The following is a 17,412-nucleotide window of genomic DNA, read 5'->3' as shown; positions in this document are numbered from 1 at the left end:
TCCATCTTCCTCCCTGCAACATTCCACCTCATCTCCTCACACTCAAACACAGTACCAGAGACTGACAGATACAGAATGGATGTCACACTCACAGTACCAGAGTCTGTAATATACAGAATGAATCCCTACTGCACCAGAGACTGAGAGCTACCGAATTACACAACACGCTCAAACACAGGATCAGAGAAAAAAGAAATGAAATTAATTGCACGCTCACATGCAATAGCAGAGACACAAGGACACAGAATCAGCCAATATGTGTCTTCCCAACAACAGCCAGGACATTTCCAGGGAGCTTTACATAAGAAGCGGCTCTTTCAACAGAAACTGGGGTTGGAGACAGTCTTTGGGAAATATACTTCCTGATTGCAGGAAGGGTGTTTGTGATTGGTTGCAAATGTTTAATCTGATTGGATGGCGAAAGAGACCAATTAGAGAATTACAATATGAAACCTTTGTGACATCACTGCCAGTCACCCAATCACAATCTTTATTTTCCCCCATCCCTCATTAGCATAGAGCTGTGGGATTGTCTATTTAATCCGCACTCGGAAGGGGTTTGGTTTATTTCTGTGTCTGAAATTGAGACTGAAGATGGTTGAAGAGAAGAAGAAAGCAGCTCCTAAGAAGGGCGCCAAGAAAACCTTAAATAAACCGTCAGCAAAGGGCGGCAACAAGCGGAGAAAGTCGAGGAAGGAGAGTTACTCCATCTACATCTACAAAGTGATGAAGCAGGTTCACCCCGACACCGGCATCTCCTCCAAGGCCATGATCATCATGAACTCGTTTGTGAACGATATTTTCGAGCGCATCGGGGGTGAGGCTTCCCGCCTGGCCCATTACAACAAGCGCAGCACCATCAGCTCCCGGAAGATCCAGACCGCCGTGCGCCTGCTGCTGCCCGGGGAGCTGGCCAAGCACGCCGTGTCGGAAGGGACAAAGGCGGTGACCAAGTACACCAGCTCCAAGTAAAACTGCACAATGGACTGAAAAACATCCCAAACACAACGGCTCTTTGAAGAGCCACCCACAATCTCTCTGAAAAAGCTGCATCCGAACATCTCAATTAAATCATTTTAAGATAATGTATAATATACTGTGTTTGTGTCTCCTGTCCCATGAACCCATAATGCGCTCATTCGCCTTTCCTTTTTTGCTTTAAGCTGTTATTTATTTTGCACAGCCCCTGAATGACCGCTTTAACAGCTGCTTTCAGCGGGAAGAGTCAGACCTCCGTTCCTTCACTCTATTCCTGAAATGTGAACTGATTCATCATTTTATTAACAGTAACTCTCCGCAGTGTAACAGCCCGGAATAGGATCATTAGAGAGCAGATTAAGGGCAGTTTGAGGATTCGATCCGGCTCCCTCTTTTCAGAGAAGGACACTGGGCTCTGATTGAAGATAAACTGAACGTTTCGCTTCAGGGAAATGCTGTGAACAGGGATTTAGTACCTCCCGGGACAGTTTGAAAGCGATTGTGGGAAGATCCACAATTTAAACAACATTTTAAACCCGCGTCTCTGATTGGTGATGAAAGGAGTTGAATAAAAGAAAATAAAGAGAAGGGATTTTAAATCTTTGACGAAGGATGACATTTATTTTAAACCGCTCCTTTCCGAAAATGAAATTGGCGGGCTTTTTGAAATTGACAAATTCTGTTTCTGAGGTTGTGGTGGGTAAATCCCGCCCTCTTCTGTTGTCAGTGACCTGATTGGTGATGAATATAGGCAAATAAGGTGAATTAAGTACCGACCAATGAGGAGAGTTTTCAGTCTGTAAGTACAGTAAATGCAGTGGAAAATATCCATTCTTCGTGAAAGAATTTGTGAAAATGTCTGGAAGAGGAAAGACCGGCGGCAAAGCTCGGGCCAAGGCCAAGTCTCGCTCCTCCCGGGCTGGACTGCAGTTCCCGGTGGGCCGTGTTCACAGGCTCCTGAGAAAGGGCAACTATGCTGAGCGTGTGGATGCTGGAGCCCCGGTCTATCTGGCTGCTGTGCTCGAGTATCTGACCGCTGAAATCCTCGAACTCGCCGGTAACGTGGCCCGGGACAACAAGAAGACCCGCATCATCCCCAGGCACCTGCAGCTGGCCGTCCGCAACGACGAGGAGCTCAACATGCTGCTGGGAGGGGTGACCATCGCTCAGGGCGGGGTGCTGCCTAATATCCAGGCCGTGCTGTTGCCCAAGAAAACCAGCGCTCAGAGCTCCCAGAAAAAGTAAAGCGGCCAAAATATCATCGAATAAACCAAAGGCTCTTTTCAGAGCCACCGACAGTCTCTGTGAAAGGGCTGATTACTGTCTGATTCCAGAATGTCAGTAACAGGACCGAATCAGATTTATTTACAATGTTCAAGCAACTATTTCAGTGACTTCTCACTGTCCCCCGAAACCCTGTCCAATGTATTACTTCCACACCGAATTTGAGTTATTTGTCCCGTTACATTTTGCCGGCAGTTACAGATGAGTAACCAATAATATTACAGATTAAAGCTGTTCGTAAAATATGGACATAACCATCCAAAATCTTATTTTTTATTCCGCTTTTATCAGCACAATTTCCTGGCGCTATTTTACGAACAGCTTTAAAATGGTGCCAGGAATTTGCTGATAAAAGCGGAATATAAATGTTTTTTAATGCTCATACATGTATATATATATATATATATATATATATAAAACGGTCAGCTTTGGATAGATTTTCCAGTAATCGCTTCTTTCCGATACTGAAATTGGCGGCTTTTTCGAATTCAAACTTTGTCAGGTCGACAATTTAAGCCAATGATTTGCTGCATTTTCCAATTCGAAGCTCTGCGATTGGTTAAGACATACGAATGGGAAGAGGGTGACCAATCAGAAGTGGGCTCGGGCTCAAACTGCGGGAATTCCAGGTCCCTGAATGATTGAGCTGAAACTGATCAGTTTCACAAACCCTGTCAGTTTCAGTGCAGGAAACACCGTCTCGGGAGAAATAACATCACAAGTGGGTCTGGTTCCAGTGACCGATTCAACGGCTGCTGCAAAACTCCCGGATTCTCTCATTGCATCGAAATCATTTTGAAATTCTATGAAAACAATGAGTGATTCTGGAGGAGTGATGTGGCTTTTAACTGAGGGCATGTGTCGACTGGGGAAATAACTAACTGGAGAGTCTCGGGCACTGTTTACACAGCGCGTTTACAAAATCAAATCCACTGCACATCCTTGCTACAACTGAAATATCAAACTCGGGGATTCCAGTTTTGTATCCCGAACACAGCAGATTGATTGAACTGTTCTGAACAGCCTATCCCAGCTCCCATTTCCAGGTCACTGCTTTCTCTGTGAGGTGGTGGGTGGCTCTTCGAAGAGCCTTTGTTGTGCGTTTGCTGGAAAGGGTCAAGTTGTTCAACCGCCGAATCCGTAGAGAGTGCGGCCCTGCCGTTTCAGAGCGTACACCACATCCATGGCAGTGACCGTCTTGCGCTTGGCGTGCTCAGTGTAGGTGACCGCATCCCTGATCACATTCTCCAGGAAAACCTTCAACACCCCGCGAGTCTCCTCACAGATCAAACCCGAGATTCGCTTGACCCCGCCACGGCGAGCCAGGCGGCGGATTGCTGGTTTGGTGATGCCCTGGATATTATCACGAAGCACTTTGCGGTGCCGCTTTGCTCCGCCTTTGCCCAGTCCTTTGCCTCCTTTACCTCTGCCAGACATGATGATTCTTCACTCAGATCACTGCAGTACATGAGTAACAGAATCCTTCAGGATCCTTTGTATACAGACCCCCTGGACCTGGCTGAGAAAGGCAGAGTGAGAGCAGGGAGTGGAGGAGACAGAGTGAGGATTAAACAGAGAGCGAGAGGGAGGAGACACCCAGAGTGACAGACAGAGAGAGAACGGCCCCTCATCTTTCAGATCCACCTCCAGTTTCCTCCGGGCTGCCAATTTCAAACCCTTTATTAACAGTAGAACCGAAACCCAGCTCTCCACACAAACCCTTCCAGACTCGGCATTCGTAGTCAAAGCCTTCCAGAAAGCCGGAGCTTTTAAATATGGTCCCGCTACAATTGACACTCAGTAATGTTCCCACCGAAACACAATCCATTCGATACTAAGAAACCTCCTCAGTAACATCACCATTTCCACACACATCCGCTTCCAGCAGTTTGCAAACACCTTATTACAGCTGTTTGGGGAATGTCCTGTGTTAAGATTGGAGTTGGAAAGCGGCCTTTACCCGGCAGTGTTATCGGCTCACAGTGAACCTGCCGACTGGTCGACTCAGCCATGGCCACAATTTCTATTATGAAGATTGCACCTTCACAGTCTACATCTAAATCTTCATGCAGTAAATGTGACAGTGCGTCAGCGATAGCATTCTCCTTTGAACTACGATATTCAATGTTACAGTCAAACAGTGAGAGAAGTACAGCCCACTGCAGCATCCTTGATACTGCCATTGTCAGTATTGTAGACTTTGGTCCCAGAATAGCTATTAGTGGTTTATGATCTGTTACTAGCGTAAAGTTTCCACCCAACAAAATCTGGTGAAACTTTTTGTTTCCAAAGATGATTCCAAACACTTCCTTTCCTATCTGTGTGTAGTTCCAGTCACTCTTGGTCAGGGTACGTGACACAAATGCTCTGGGCTTCTCCTGACCATGATCCACAACATGACTGATTACTGCTCCAACTCCATATTTTGAAGCTAGCTTCAGTTCACCATTTGTGTGGTAATGAATGTGTAGTGTGTCACTGGTCAAGCTTCTCTTACATGCATCATAAGCATCTTGTTGTGCTTTAGACCATTTCCATTTCACATCTTTCTTCAACAACTCATGTAGTGGAGCTAACACCATTGCATGCTCAGGCAGAAATTGCAAGTAGTATTGGACCATGCGTAGAAAAGATCTAAGCTCAGACACATCTTTTTGTCTTCGGGGCTTTGACCATAGCCTCTATCTTCTCTTTCACTGGCTGTAGTACTTTTCATTGATTATCAGGCCAAGGTACACCACCTCAGATTGTACAAAGGCACACTTGTTCTTTTTCAACTGACACATTGTGATCATTGAGCCTTTTTAACACTTCATCCAACACTTGAAAATTCTCTTCATTTGTTACAGTCATGATCAACACATCATCCTGATTGCACAAGCAATGTAGCACTCCTTGTAAAATCTTACCCATTGTAACTTGGAAGAAGTTTGGAGAAGGCTTCACACCGTACGGCAGCTTTATGTAGGAGTATAACGCCATGTGTGTGTTTATCGTGAGATACTGCAGATTCACTTGATTCACATTGAGCTGTGCATAAGCATGGAATAAATCCAACTTTGTGAATAGCTTGGATCCTGCTAACTCCGCATACAAATCTCGAGATCAGGAGTGGATACTTCTCATAATCCACTGCCTGGTTCATTGTGACATTGTCGTCCCCACATAGACTGATGGTTTTGTCTGACTTGGGCACAATGACAATTGGGTTTGCCCAATCACAGTGATCAGTTTTCACCAGCACACCATATCTCTCCAGATTCTTTTGCTCCTCTTCAACCTGGGTTTTGGAAGCATAAGGAAGCAGCCAAACTTTGCAATATACTGGTTTGGTATCAGGCCTGGTTCAGATGTGAGCTTTCACACTGATTATGCCTTCATAGCTGTCCTCGAAAGTGTTCCTGTAACAATTCAATGCCTGATCAAGCTCCTTGGTTGTTTCAACTTGAAAAAACATGCTTCCAGTCTAACTTCAGCTTTCAAAGCCAGTCTTTCCCCATTATTATTGGTTTGTTGACATATCTCACTACCTTGTAGGGGAGAGGCTGGCATAGCAGTAATGTCACTGAACTAATAATCTCACGACTCAGACTAATGCCCTGGGGATATGAGTTTAAATCCCACCATGGCAGCTGGTGGAATTCAGATTCAATTCATTAATGAATAATATAAAATCTGAGCAGTGGTGCCAAGCAACTATAATTGATTTTCATTAAAAACCATCTGGTTCACTCATACCCTTCACAGAAGGCAATCTGCTGTGCTTACCTGGTCTGGCCTGTATGTGATGCTGGCCCACAACAATTTGGTTTACTCTCACCTGTCCTCTGAAATGACCTAGCAAGCAATTCAGTTGTCAAGGGCAATTAGGAATGGGCAATAAATGCTGGCCTTGCCAGTGATGCCTACTTCCACTGACCTAATTTTTTAAACAATGGGTAACTTGAGGGGCCTGCCCTTATGTTGGATATTGCACTCCATTTGCCCACACATTTCTCACACCTCACCAGAGTAGGTTTTCAATTGACTGGTGCTCTCAGTTTGACGGACATCACTGACTTTGCTCCCATACATTTCTCTACTCATGATGGAGCAATCCATGGTCGTAGCAATGGACTGTTTATTTACCAACAACATTATACAAAAGTCTCCATCATTTGAGTGATTGCTAGTGGCATAAATGCTGTACAGCCCTTGCTCCTCTTTGGTTAGGCACTCTGGATTCACTTCAAGATTGTGAACTCCACCCTTATAACATCACCGTTTTCCATTACCACTGGAATTAGTTCCCTTTCCTTCTTTGGCCTCTGCTTGACAATTGAAACATTTTGCATTTCTGTACTGACATGATTGGGCTGTGTGGTTGCCCTGATGGTGATAACGACACTAAACTGCTGTCATTGGCACTCTTCTGGCTATGTCTGTCCACTTTAGACTTGGCTGAAGCACTTTAACAGTGGACAGAAGCCTGTACTAGTTACCTGCATAGGACAAAATTCCCTAACATTCTTTGATGCCATCTCCATGGAAACAGCAATCTTACACACGATCTCAAATGTAAGATTTTGTGTGTTTAGTAGCTTCGATTGGATTCTTTTGTTCACAAATCCACACACAAATATGTCTCATAATGCCCGGTCTAAGAATGTGCCAAAGTTGCAACGTAATAAAAATTCTTCAGTGCCACAATATACTCACATACTGCTTCACTACTTTTCTAATTTCTGGTTCCAAATTTATAGCATTCTGCTATCTCTAGTGGCTTAGGATTGAAATGTTCCTCCAAATTGGTGATTTTGTTTTGACTGGCACATATTTTGCTTTGTTCAGAGCAGGAAGCTTTGTTAGCATGTCATACCAATTCCAGGCCAATTTCCACAAGCAAAATTGTTTTCTTTTGCTCAGGAATTGCCTTATTCTGAGTCTTGACCGCCTCACCTTCCAGTCCCAAAATATTCTTAACTCTAAAAACATGCCCATTCTTTCAATACAGGAACAGAATGTTGCTCAAACCCTCTCATTCGTTGCCATCTTTCAGCTGTATCCCATGAGTACAGCCAAATTTCCTCAATGAGCACGAAGACCGTGCGGTATCCTATTCAACTCAGGAGACGGTCTGAGGCTCAGGCTGTCCACAACCCATCTAAATTCTTCACTATCCGAGCAACGAAGTCACCAGGAACTGGCTGATCTTGTTTTCTGCAGTCCCTGCTGCTGTTTTCTGCCTATATTTACAGACTTTATCTTCCCCTTGTTGCCATTTTCTCTATAATATTCAGGTGGGTCGAGCAGAAAAAATGGATACCAAATATGGCCAGTTCAAGGAAGTGTTTCTTCACGCCATTACGTCATCACGTCATGTGTGAATCACGTTCTGATCACTCCTTCCAAATGTATGTCTGAATAAGTGAAAAACCCCCCTCACAATTAACAATGTCACCTTTCAGTGTTTTGTGGAGAAATTTCACGGCGTGACGTATGTCATTAATGTGTTCGTACAAATTTCAGAAAAATATGGAGTTGCAAATGATTTGCCAGGAAATCGTCTAAACATATCTCCATGTCTCCCACTCACTCGCAAAGAACTGCAAACTCACAGATTCAGAAAGAACCCGGAGATGGAAATCAATGTTCAGCACAGCTAGAAAGATCTGCACTAATCTGTAGCTCAAAAAACTCAAACACTGTATTTTGACCCTTTGACTTACTTGGTCGAAGTACCTCTTTAATGAACAGATCAATCCTGGATTCAAATCCCCTTTCAGCCTGACTGTAACTTGGTTTTCCAACTACTTTATTGAGCAGCACAATAAGACAGGACAGTAACAAAAGCAAAATACTGCAGATGCTGGAAATCTGAAATGAAAACAGAAAGTGCTGGAAATACTCAGCGGGTCTGGTGGCATCTGTGGACAGAGAAGCAGAGTTAACCTTTCAGGTCTGTGACATTTTATCAGAACTGCTGAAATGTTAACTCTGCTCCTCTCTGCACAGATGCTACCAGACCTGCTGAATATTTCCAGCACTTTCTGTTTTTATTTAAAACAGGACTCGATCTGTCTTTGCTGAGCGAAGGATTTCGGAATGGATGTTTGACGATTGTCCCTTCTTGTACAGAAATTCACTGCAAATACTATAAAGGTACCTCAGTCAACCACACCTCCTTTGAGAGAAATTTGTTCATCATTGCATTTGATCTGGAAACCACTCTTGACATTAATCTCACTGAATCAGAGGGTGACGGATTGTATCTGTCAGTGTGTTCACGTCACTATGTGCTGCTTTCTACTGAGTCTGGGACACGATGCAAGGTGGAGGATTTGTCCGAGTTTTGGATTATATTGTCAGTTGAGAATGATAAAAACTGAAAAGAAGCAAATAAGAAATCCTTGTCCCCAGATTTGAGAATCTGGAGATCCACGTTGGGAAAGTGAATCAGAACAGAATGAAGGATGAACTGTCTGATTGCCCAGAAGTGATGAAGACACAGCTCAGTCAGCACGTTCCCCTGGTTTATGATGCTGGAACATTCCTCACACAGAAATTATTCAACTCAGTAAAAACATTCTTACAGCTGATAACTTTGCTACCAATTGAAGGACTGTCTAATGTGGTTATCAAGTCAGAGTGAAAAGTTTATTAAACTTGGTTCCATTCAATCCAGCTGTCATAAACTTTGAACCTTTATTCATTTTATAAACAGTATTTGAAGGGTCTCAGTAACAATGTTCAGTGTTGATGAGAGTAGGGTCTGGGTGAGAAACTGCTGAGTGTGACAGGGTCAGGACTGAATGCAGGAAGTTCTCTAACAGTCTCTCTCTCTCTTTATCCCTGTCTATTGCTGAAGGGATTGAGTTCATTGACAACTGGCGACTGCTGGTATTTGAAAAAATGAAGTTCCTTCCAACCATTTTTTGATTGACAGCTACGAATAACTTTTTGTCCCAGGACACAAAAATGAACAGAAGTGGATCAGTGTAGGATGATTCTCGGTCTGTATAAAAGGGGTGTGATTTCAGCTGCCATGGTCCAGTGGTTAAAGATTTCAACATTGAAATCCACTGGACTTATCCCAGTTTGGTTTAAGTCCTGCTCACAGAAGATCTATTCAGTGATTTTAATTATTTTAAATCTTTAATCCTCTATTTCCACAAAACGCAGGCACTGAAATAACTCATACTCCTCACCATTGCTATCCATTATACAGGTAGTGGTTGCATGGTCTAATGGAGACACACTCGGAGGGGTTTGGGAGACGTTTCTTCTCGGGTTTTCGGGATCTTTTGGTCCACCAACAGCAACCGGATGTCTGCAGAGGAACTCGGAGTGCCAGGCCGCTCAGAGGACAGACTTCCCAGGATCAATTTTAATCAGGGGACAAAATATCAATGGAACAGAACATAAAAGGTCCGAGGATTGAAACTGAAATTCCTGATGTTTTGGAAGAAACCTGCAGATGTGCGACGTTAATATTTGCTCGGTGCAGATTCATTTTAGTTCGTTATTGTGTCCTGGGACAAACAAATGGCTGGCAGCTGTCAATCCAAAAAATAAAATTCAGAAGATTCTGGCAATTTCCACCCTGACAGCTCTCAGCTGTCTTGGTTCCATCCCATCCAGTCCTAATGACTTATCAACATGAAGTACAGCCAGCCGTTCCAGTATCTCCTATTTATTAGGAGTTATGTGCAAATGAATCCATTTGCAAATTATTGAAAGTGAGTGGTTTTATTGAAGAGGGTTTAAAGGAGGATGAGAGAATCGTGTGTGACAATGAAGTGGAATCAATGCAAGTAAAATTAGCAGGAACTGGAATGAAGGGGGTGGGGATCTCCTGGTCACATGGACTGATTGCAGAATTTTATAAAGATTTCTTTCATAGAGATTTTAACTCCATTTCATTTTTGCTATTTTTTTCATGGGATGTAAGCATCGCTGGCAAGACCATCATTTATTGCCCATCCCTAATTGCCCTGGTTTTGGTGAGCTGCCTACTTGAACCACTGCAGTCCACATGTTATAGGTACACACACAGTGCTATTAGGGAGGGAGTTCCTGGATTTTGATATGCCCTCGGCAAAATAGATCCAAGTCACGATGTTGTGTGGCTTGGAGGGGAGGTTGCTGGTTGCAGTGTTCCCATGTATCTGCTCTATTGTCCTTCCAGGGAATCAGGGGGAAATCTCTCCGCTGGTTGGTGTCATACCTAGCACAAAGGAAGATGGTTGTGGTTGTTGGAGGTCAATCATCTGAGCTACAGGACATCACTGCAGGAGTTCCTCTGGGTAGTGTCCAAGGCCCAACCATCTTCAGCTGCTTCATCAATGACCTTCCTTCAATCAGAAGGTCAGAAGTGGGGATTTTCGCTGATAATTGCACAATGTTCAGCAGCATTCATGACTGCTCAGACACTGAAGCAGTCTGTGTAGAAATGCAGCAAGACCTGGACAATATCTAGGCTTGGGCTGATAAGTGGCAAGTAACATTCATGCCACACAAGTGCCAGCAATAACCATCTCCAACAAGAGAGAATCTAACCATCTCCCCTTGACATTCAATGGCATTACCATCGCCGAATCCCCCACTATCAACATCCCAGGGGCTACCATTGACCAGAAATTGAACTGGAGTCGCCAAATAAATAATGTGGCTACAAGAGCAGGTCAGAGGCTAGGAATCCTGCGGCAATTAACTCACCTCCTGACTCCACAAAGCATGTCCACCATCGACAAGTCACAAGTCAGGAGTGTGATGGAATACTGTCCACTTGCTGGATAGGTGCAGCTCCAACAACACTCAAGAAGCTCGATACCATCCAGGCCAAAACAGCCCACTTGATTGGCACCCTATCCACAAACATTCACTCCCTCCGCCACTGATGTACAGTGGCAGCAGTGTGCACCTTTTTAAAATTCATTCATGGGATGTGGGCGTCGCTGGCTCGGCCAGCATTTATTGCCCATCTCTAACTGCCCTTGAGAAGGTGATGGTGAGCTGCTGTCTTGAACCACTGCAGTCCATGTGAGGTAGGTACACTCACAGTGCTGTTCGGAGGGGAGTTCCAGGATTTTGACCCAGTGACAGTGAAGGAACTGCGATATAGTTCCAAGTCAGGATAGTGTGTGACTTGGGGGGATCTTGCAGTTGGTGGCGTTTCCATGCATTTGCTGCCCTTGTCTTCTAGTTGGTAGAGGTTGCGGGTTTGGAAGGTGCTGTCGAAGGACCCTTGGTGCGTTGCTGCAGTGCATCTTGTAAAAAAAATGGTGGTAGAGGTCGGGTGTTTGGAAGGTGATGTCTAGGATGTTAAACGCTGCTGCCACTGTCCACCAGTGGTGGAGGGAGTGAATATTTAAGGTGGTGGACGGGGTGTCGATCAAGTGAACTGCTTTGTCCTGGATGGAGTCGAGCTTCCAGAGTGTTGTTGGAGCTGCATTCATCCAGGCAAGTGGAGAGTATTCCATTACACACCTAACTTGTGCCTTGTAGATGATGGACAGGGTTTGGTGAGTCAGAAGGTATGTTACTCAGAGAATAACATAAAAGGCTTTGCTATGGATACCCGCATAGGTCCTAGTTATGCCTGTCTTTTTGTGGTGTATGTCAAACATTCCTTTCTCCAGTCCTACTCAGGACCCCACCCCCCAACTCTTTTTCTGGTAGAATGATGACTGTGTCAGTGTCATTTCCTGCTCCTGCCCCGAACTGGAAAAATTCATCAACTTTGTTTCCAATTTCCACCATTCCCTCACCTTCACATGATCTATCTCCGACACTTCCCTTCCCTTTGTGACTTCTCTGTCTCCATCTCTGAGGATAAGGCTGTCCACTAATATTCATTCTAAGCCCACTGACTCCCACAGTTACCTTAACTACACTTCCTCACACCCTTCCTCTTGTAAGGACTCCATTCCATTCTCCCAGTTTTTCCATCTCAGACACATCATTTCTGATGATGCAACCTTCGACAACAGCACTTCTGATGTGTTTTCATTTTTCCTCAACCGAGGATTTCCCCCCAGCTGTGGTTGACAGGGCCCTCAACCGTGTCTGACAAATTTCCTGCACTTGTACCCTCATCCCTTCTCCTCCCTTCCAGAACTGCAATCAAGTTCCACCCGACCTGCCTGCACATCCAAAGGATCATTATCCACCATTTCTGCCACCTCCAGCGTGATGCCATTACCAAACCCATCTTCCCCTCCCCTGTCAGCAATCCAAAGGACTGTTCCCTCCGTGACACCCTTGTCCACTCCTGCATTACCCCTGACACCTTGTCCCCTTCCCATGACATCTTTGCATGTAATTGCAGGAGGCATAGATCCTGTCCTTTTACCACCCCTCTCTTCACCATCCAAGGCCCCAAACACTCCTTCCAGGTGAAACAGTGATTTACTTGTACTTCTTTCAATTTAATACATTGTATTCGCTGCTCACAATGCAGCCACCTCTACATTGGGGAGATCAAACATAGATTGGGTGACTGCTTTGCGGAACATCTCTGCTCAGTCCGCAAGCATAAACCCAAGCTTCCGGTTGCTTGCCATTTCAGTTCACCACCCTGCTCTCATGCCCACATTTCTGTCCTCGGCCTGCTGCAGTGTTCCAGTGAAGCAAGCTCCAGGAACAGAACCTCATTTTCTGATTAGACACTCAACAGCCTTCCGGACTGAACATTGAGTACAATAATTTCAGAGCATGACTGGCTCTTTTAGATTATTTTATTTTATTTTATCATTTTTTGTCACCATGTGTCTGCCTTAATCTTGATTTTTCAAGTTTGTGCTTTTGGACAGAACTGTTCATTATTCTGTCATTAACACTCTCTCGATACTAATGTTTTGCCTTTCACTGCACCCTTAGCACTCTCCCTTTACCGCATGACCTATTTGTCAGTTAATCTCTCCTGCCCTCTGCCCTAACACATACCTTCCATTTTGTTCTCTTCCCCACCTCCACCCCCATCCCTCCGACAACCCCACTTCACTTACTTAAAACCTATTACATTGAGTGTGGGACAAATTCCATCCATCCTTTGTACTGTATGAGATTAATTTTGCCACACTTTCTGGTACATTATATGACAGTGAATTTAATTCTAAATATATCTCTGTGGTACTGTGTCTGAGTGTGAGATTATTTGAGTGTCAGTCTATGGAACTAAATGTGATTGTTTGATTCATTCTGTATGTCATTCATGAGTGTTGTATGGGAATGTGGGGCAGCTTCTGTATCTATCTGCTACTGTGGCTGAATGTGGATATCATTCTGTATCTGTCAATGTCTGGAACTAAATGTGAGTGTGAGCTTCATTGTGTATGCATCAATCTTATTGTCAGAATGTGTTTGATTCATTCTCAATGTGTCAATATAAGGTACTATGTATGTGCGTGGTATTAATTATGTGTGTCACTTTATGTGAGCTTGGGTCTCATTGTATATCTGTCACTCTCTGGTTCTTTCCGTGACAGTGAGATTAAATCTCTATCTGCTGGTCTATGAAATTAATTGATTTTGTGATTCACTCTGTGTCTGTCAGTCTATGATACTGTGAATAATTGGGGGATATATATGGTGTTTGTCTGAACTTGGTATTGAGTATGATTGTCGTGATTCATTGTGTATCTGTCAGTATCCAGACTGAATGTGAAACAAGATGCATTCTGCACATGTAAATAACTGGTATTCTATGGAAGTGAACTCTATAATATGGCTGTCAGTCTTTGACACTGTATCTGATTGTGGTATTGACTCAATATCTTTCAGGTTTTGGTACTATATATGGGTGTGGATCAAGTTCTGCATGTCAGTCTCTGTTACTCTATGTGAGTGTGGGAAAACCTTTATGTAACTGTCAGTCTCTTGCAATGAATGCAAGTGTGGGATTAATTCTCTTTTCAACAGTATCTGGTACTGACTGTGAGCATGTGACTCCTACAATATCTGTCAATGTTTGCTCTTGTATGTGAATGTGCAATGCTTCCAATGTCTTTCAGTGCCTAGTACAGTGTGTACGGGTGGGATTAATTCTGTACCTGTCAGTATCTGGCACTGAATGAGATTGTGGGATTCATTCTTAGAATTAGAATTAGAACATTACAGCGCAGTACAGGCCCTTCGGCCCTCGATGTTGCGCTGACCTGTGAAACCATCTGACCTACACTATTCCATTTTCATCCATATGTCTATCCAATGACCACTTAAATGCCCTTAAAGTTGGCGAGTCCACTACTGTTGCTGGCAGGGCATTCCACGCCCCTACTACTCTGAGTAAAGAAACTACCTCTGACATCTGTCCTATATCTATCACTCCTCAAATTAAAGCTATGTCATCTCGTGTTTGCCATCACCATCCGAGGAAAAAAACTCTCACTATCCACCCTATCCAACCCTCTGATTATCTTATATGTCTCTATTAAGTCACCTCTCCTCCTCCTTCTCTCCAACGAAACAAACCTCAAGTCCCTCAGCCTTTCCTCGTAAGACCTTCCCTCCATACCAGGCAACATCCTAGTAAATCTCCTCTGCACCCTTTCCATAGCTTCCACATCCTTCCTATAATGCGGTGACCAGAACTGCATGCAATACTCCAGGTGCGGTCTCACCAGAGTTTTGTACAGCTGCAGCATGACCTCGTGGCTCCGAAACTCGATCCCCCTACTAATAAAAGCTAACACACCATATGCCTTCTTAACAGCCCTATTAACCTGGGTAGCAACCTTCAGGGATTTATGTACCTGGATACCAAGATCTCTCTGTTCATCTACACTACCAAGAATCTTCCCATTAGCCCAGTACTCTGCATTCCTGTTACTCCTTCCAAAGTGAATCACCTCACACTTTTCTGCATTAAACTCCATTTTCCATCTCTCAACCCAGCTCTGCAGCCTATCTATGTCCCTCTGAACCCTACAACATCCTTCGGCACTATCCACAACTCCACCGACCTTCGTGTCATCCACAAATTTACTAACCCACCCTTCTGCACCCTCTTCCAGGTCATTTATAAAAATGACAAACAGCAGTGGCCCCAAAACAGATCCTTGCGGTACACTACTAGTAACTAAATTCCAGGATGAACATTTGCCATCAAACACCACCCTCTGTCTTCTTTCAGCTGGCCAATTTCTGATCCAAAGCTCTAAATCACCTTCAACCCCATACTTCCGTATTTTCTGCAATAGCCTACCTTGGGGAACCTTATCAAACGCCTTACTGAAATCCATATACACCACATCCACTGCTTTACCCTCATCCACCTGTTTGGTCACCTTGTCGAAAAACTCAATAAGGTTTGTGAGGCACGACCTACCCTTCACAAAACCGTGCTGACTATCGCTAATGAACTTATTGTTTTCAAGATGATTATAAATCCTGTCTCTTATAACCTTTTCCAACATTTTACCCACAACCGAAGTAAGGCTCACAGGTCTATAATTACCAGGGCTGTCTCCACTCCCCTTCTTGAACAAGGGGACAACATTTGCTATTCTCCAGTCTTCCGGCACTATTCCTGTCGACAATGACGATAAAGATCAAGGACAAAGGCTCTGCAATCTCCTCCCTAGCTTCCCAGTGAATCCTCGGATAAATCCCATCTGGCCCAGGGGACTTATCTATTTTCACACTCTCCAAAATTGATAATACCTCCTCCTTGTGAACCTCAATCCCATCTAGCCTAGTAGCCTGATTCTCAGTATTCTCCTCGACAACATTTTCTGTCTCTACTGTAAATACTGACGCAAAATATTCATTTAACACTTCCCCTACCTCCTCTGATTCCACACACAACTTCCCACTACTATCCTTGATTGGCCCTAATCTAACTCTCGTCATTCTTTTATTCCTGATATACCTATAGAAAGCCTAAGGGTTTTCCCTGATCCTATCCGCCAATGACTTCTCGTGTCCTCTCCTTGCTCTTCTTAGCTCTCCCTTTCGATCCTTCCTGGCTAGCTTGTAACTCTCAAGCGCCCTAACTGAGCCTTCACGTCTCATCCTAACATAAGCCTTCTTCTTCCTCTTGACATGCGCTTCAACTTATTTAGTAAACCACGGCTCCCGCGCTCGACAACTTCCTCCCTGCCTGACAGGTACATACTTATCAAGGACACGCAGTAGCTGCTCCTTGAATAAGCTCCACATTTCGATTGTTCCCATCCCCTGCAGTTTCCTTCCCCATCCGACACATCCTAAATCTTGCCTAATCGCATCATAATTTCCTTTCCCCCAGCTATAATTTTTGTCCTGCAGTATATACCTGTCCCTGCCCATCGCTAAGATAAACCTAACCGAATTGTGATCACTATCACCAAAGTGCTCACCTGCATCTAAATCTAACACCTGGCCGGGTTCATTACCCAGTACCAAATCCAATGTGGCATCCTGGTTGGTCTGTCTACATACTGTGTCAGAAAACCCTCCTGCACACACTGGACAAAAACAGACCCATCTAAAGTACTCGAACTATAGTATTTCCAGTCGATATTTGGAAAGTTAAAGTTCCCCATAACAACTACCCTGTTACTCTCGCCCCTGTCGAGAATCATCTTCGCTATCCTTTCCTCTACATCTCTGGAACTATTTGGCGGTCTATAAAAGACTCCCAACAGGGTGACCTCACCTCTCCTGTTTCTAACCTCGGCCCATACTACCTCAGTAGCCGAGTCCTCAAACGTCCTTTCTGTCGCTGTAATACTCTCCTTGATTAACAATGCCACACCCCCCCCCCCCCCTCTTTTACCCTCTTCTCTGTTCTTACTGAAACATCTAAATCCCGGAAACTGCAACATCCATTCCTGCCCCTGCTCTCCCCATGTCTCCGAAATGGCCACTACATCGAGATCCCAGGTACCAACCCATGCTGCAAGCTCACCCACCTTGTACCGGATGCTCCTGGCGTTGAAGTAGACACACTTTAAACCAGTTTCTTGCTTGCCAGTGCCCTCTTGCGTCCTTGTAACCTTATCCCTGACCTCACTACTCCACATCCTGCACACTGGCACTACATTTTAGGTTCCCCTTCCCCTGCTGAATTAGGTTAAACCCCCCCGAAAAGCACTAGCAATTCTCCCCCCCCAGGATATTGGTACCCCTCTGGTTCAGGTGAAGACCATCCTGTTTGTAGAGGTCCCACCTACCCAGAAAGAGCCC

General features: G+C 44.4%; 1 protein-coding gene across 1 annotated transcript; it reads left to right on the top strand.

Annotated features, from left to right (window-relative positions):
* Positions 1-1,833: 1,833 nt before the first annotated feature.
* Positions 1,834-7,452, top strand: LOC137360599 (histone H2A.J-like). The gene is made up of 3 exons (XM_068025991.1): positions 1,834-2,208; positions 5,522-5,696; positions 7,256-7,452. The coding sequence occupies exons 1-3, from the start codon at positions 1,834-1,836 to the stop codon at positions 7,450-7,452; spliced, it is 747 nt and encodes a 248-aa protein (XP_067882092.1).
* Positions 7,453-17,412: the final 9,960 nt, after the last annotated feature.

Source organism: Heterodontus francisci, unplaced genomic scaffold (assembly GCF_036365525.1).
Source record: "Heterodontus francisci isolate sHetFra1 unplaced genomic scaffold, sHetFra1.hap1 HAP1_SCAFFOLD_59, whole genome shotgun sequence".
Lineage (NCBI taxonomy): Eukaryota > Metazoa > Chordata > Chondrichthyes > Heterodontiformes > Heterodontidae > Heterodontus > Heterodontus francisci.
This window is presented reverse-complemented; position numbering and strand designations above follow the sequence as displayed.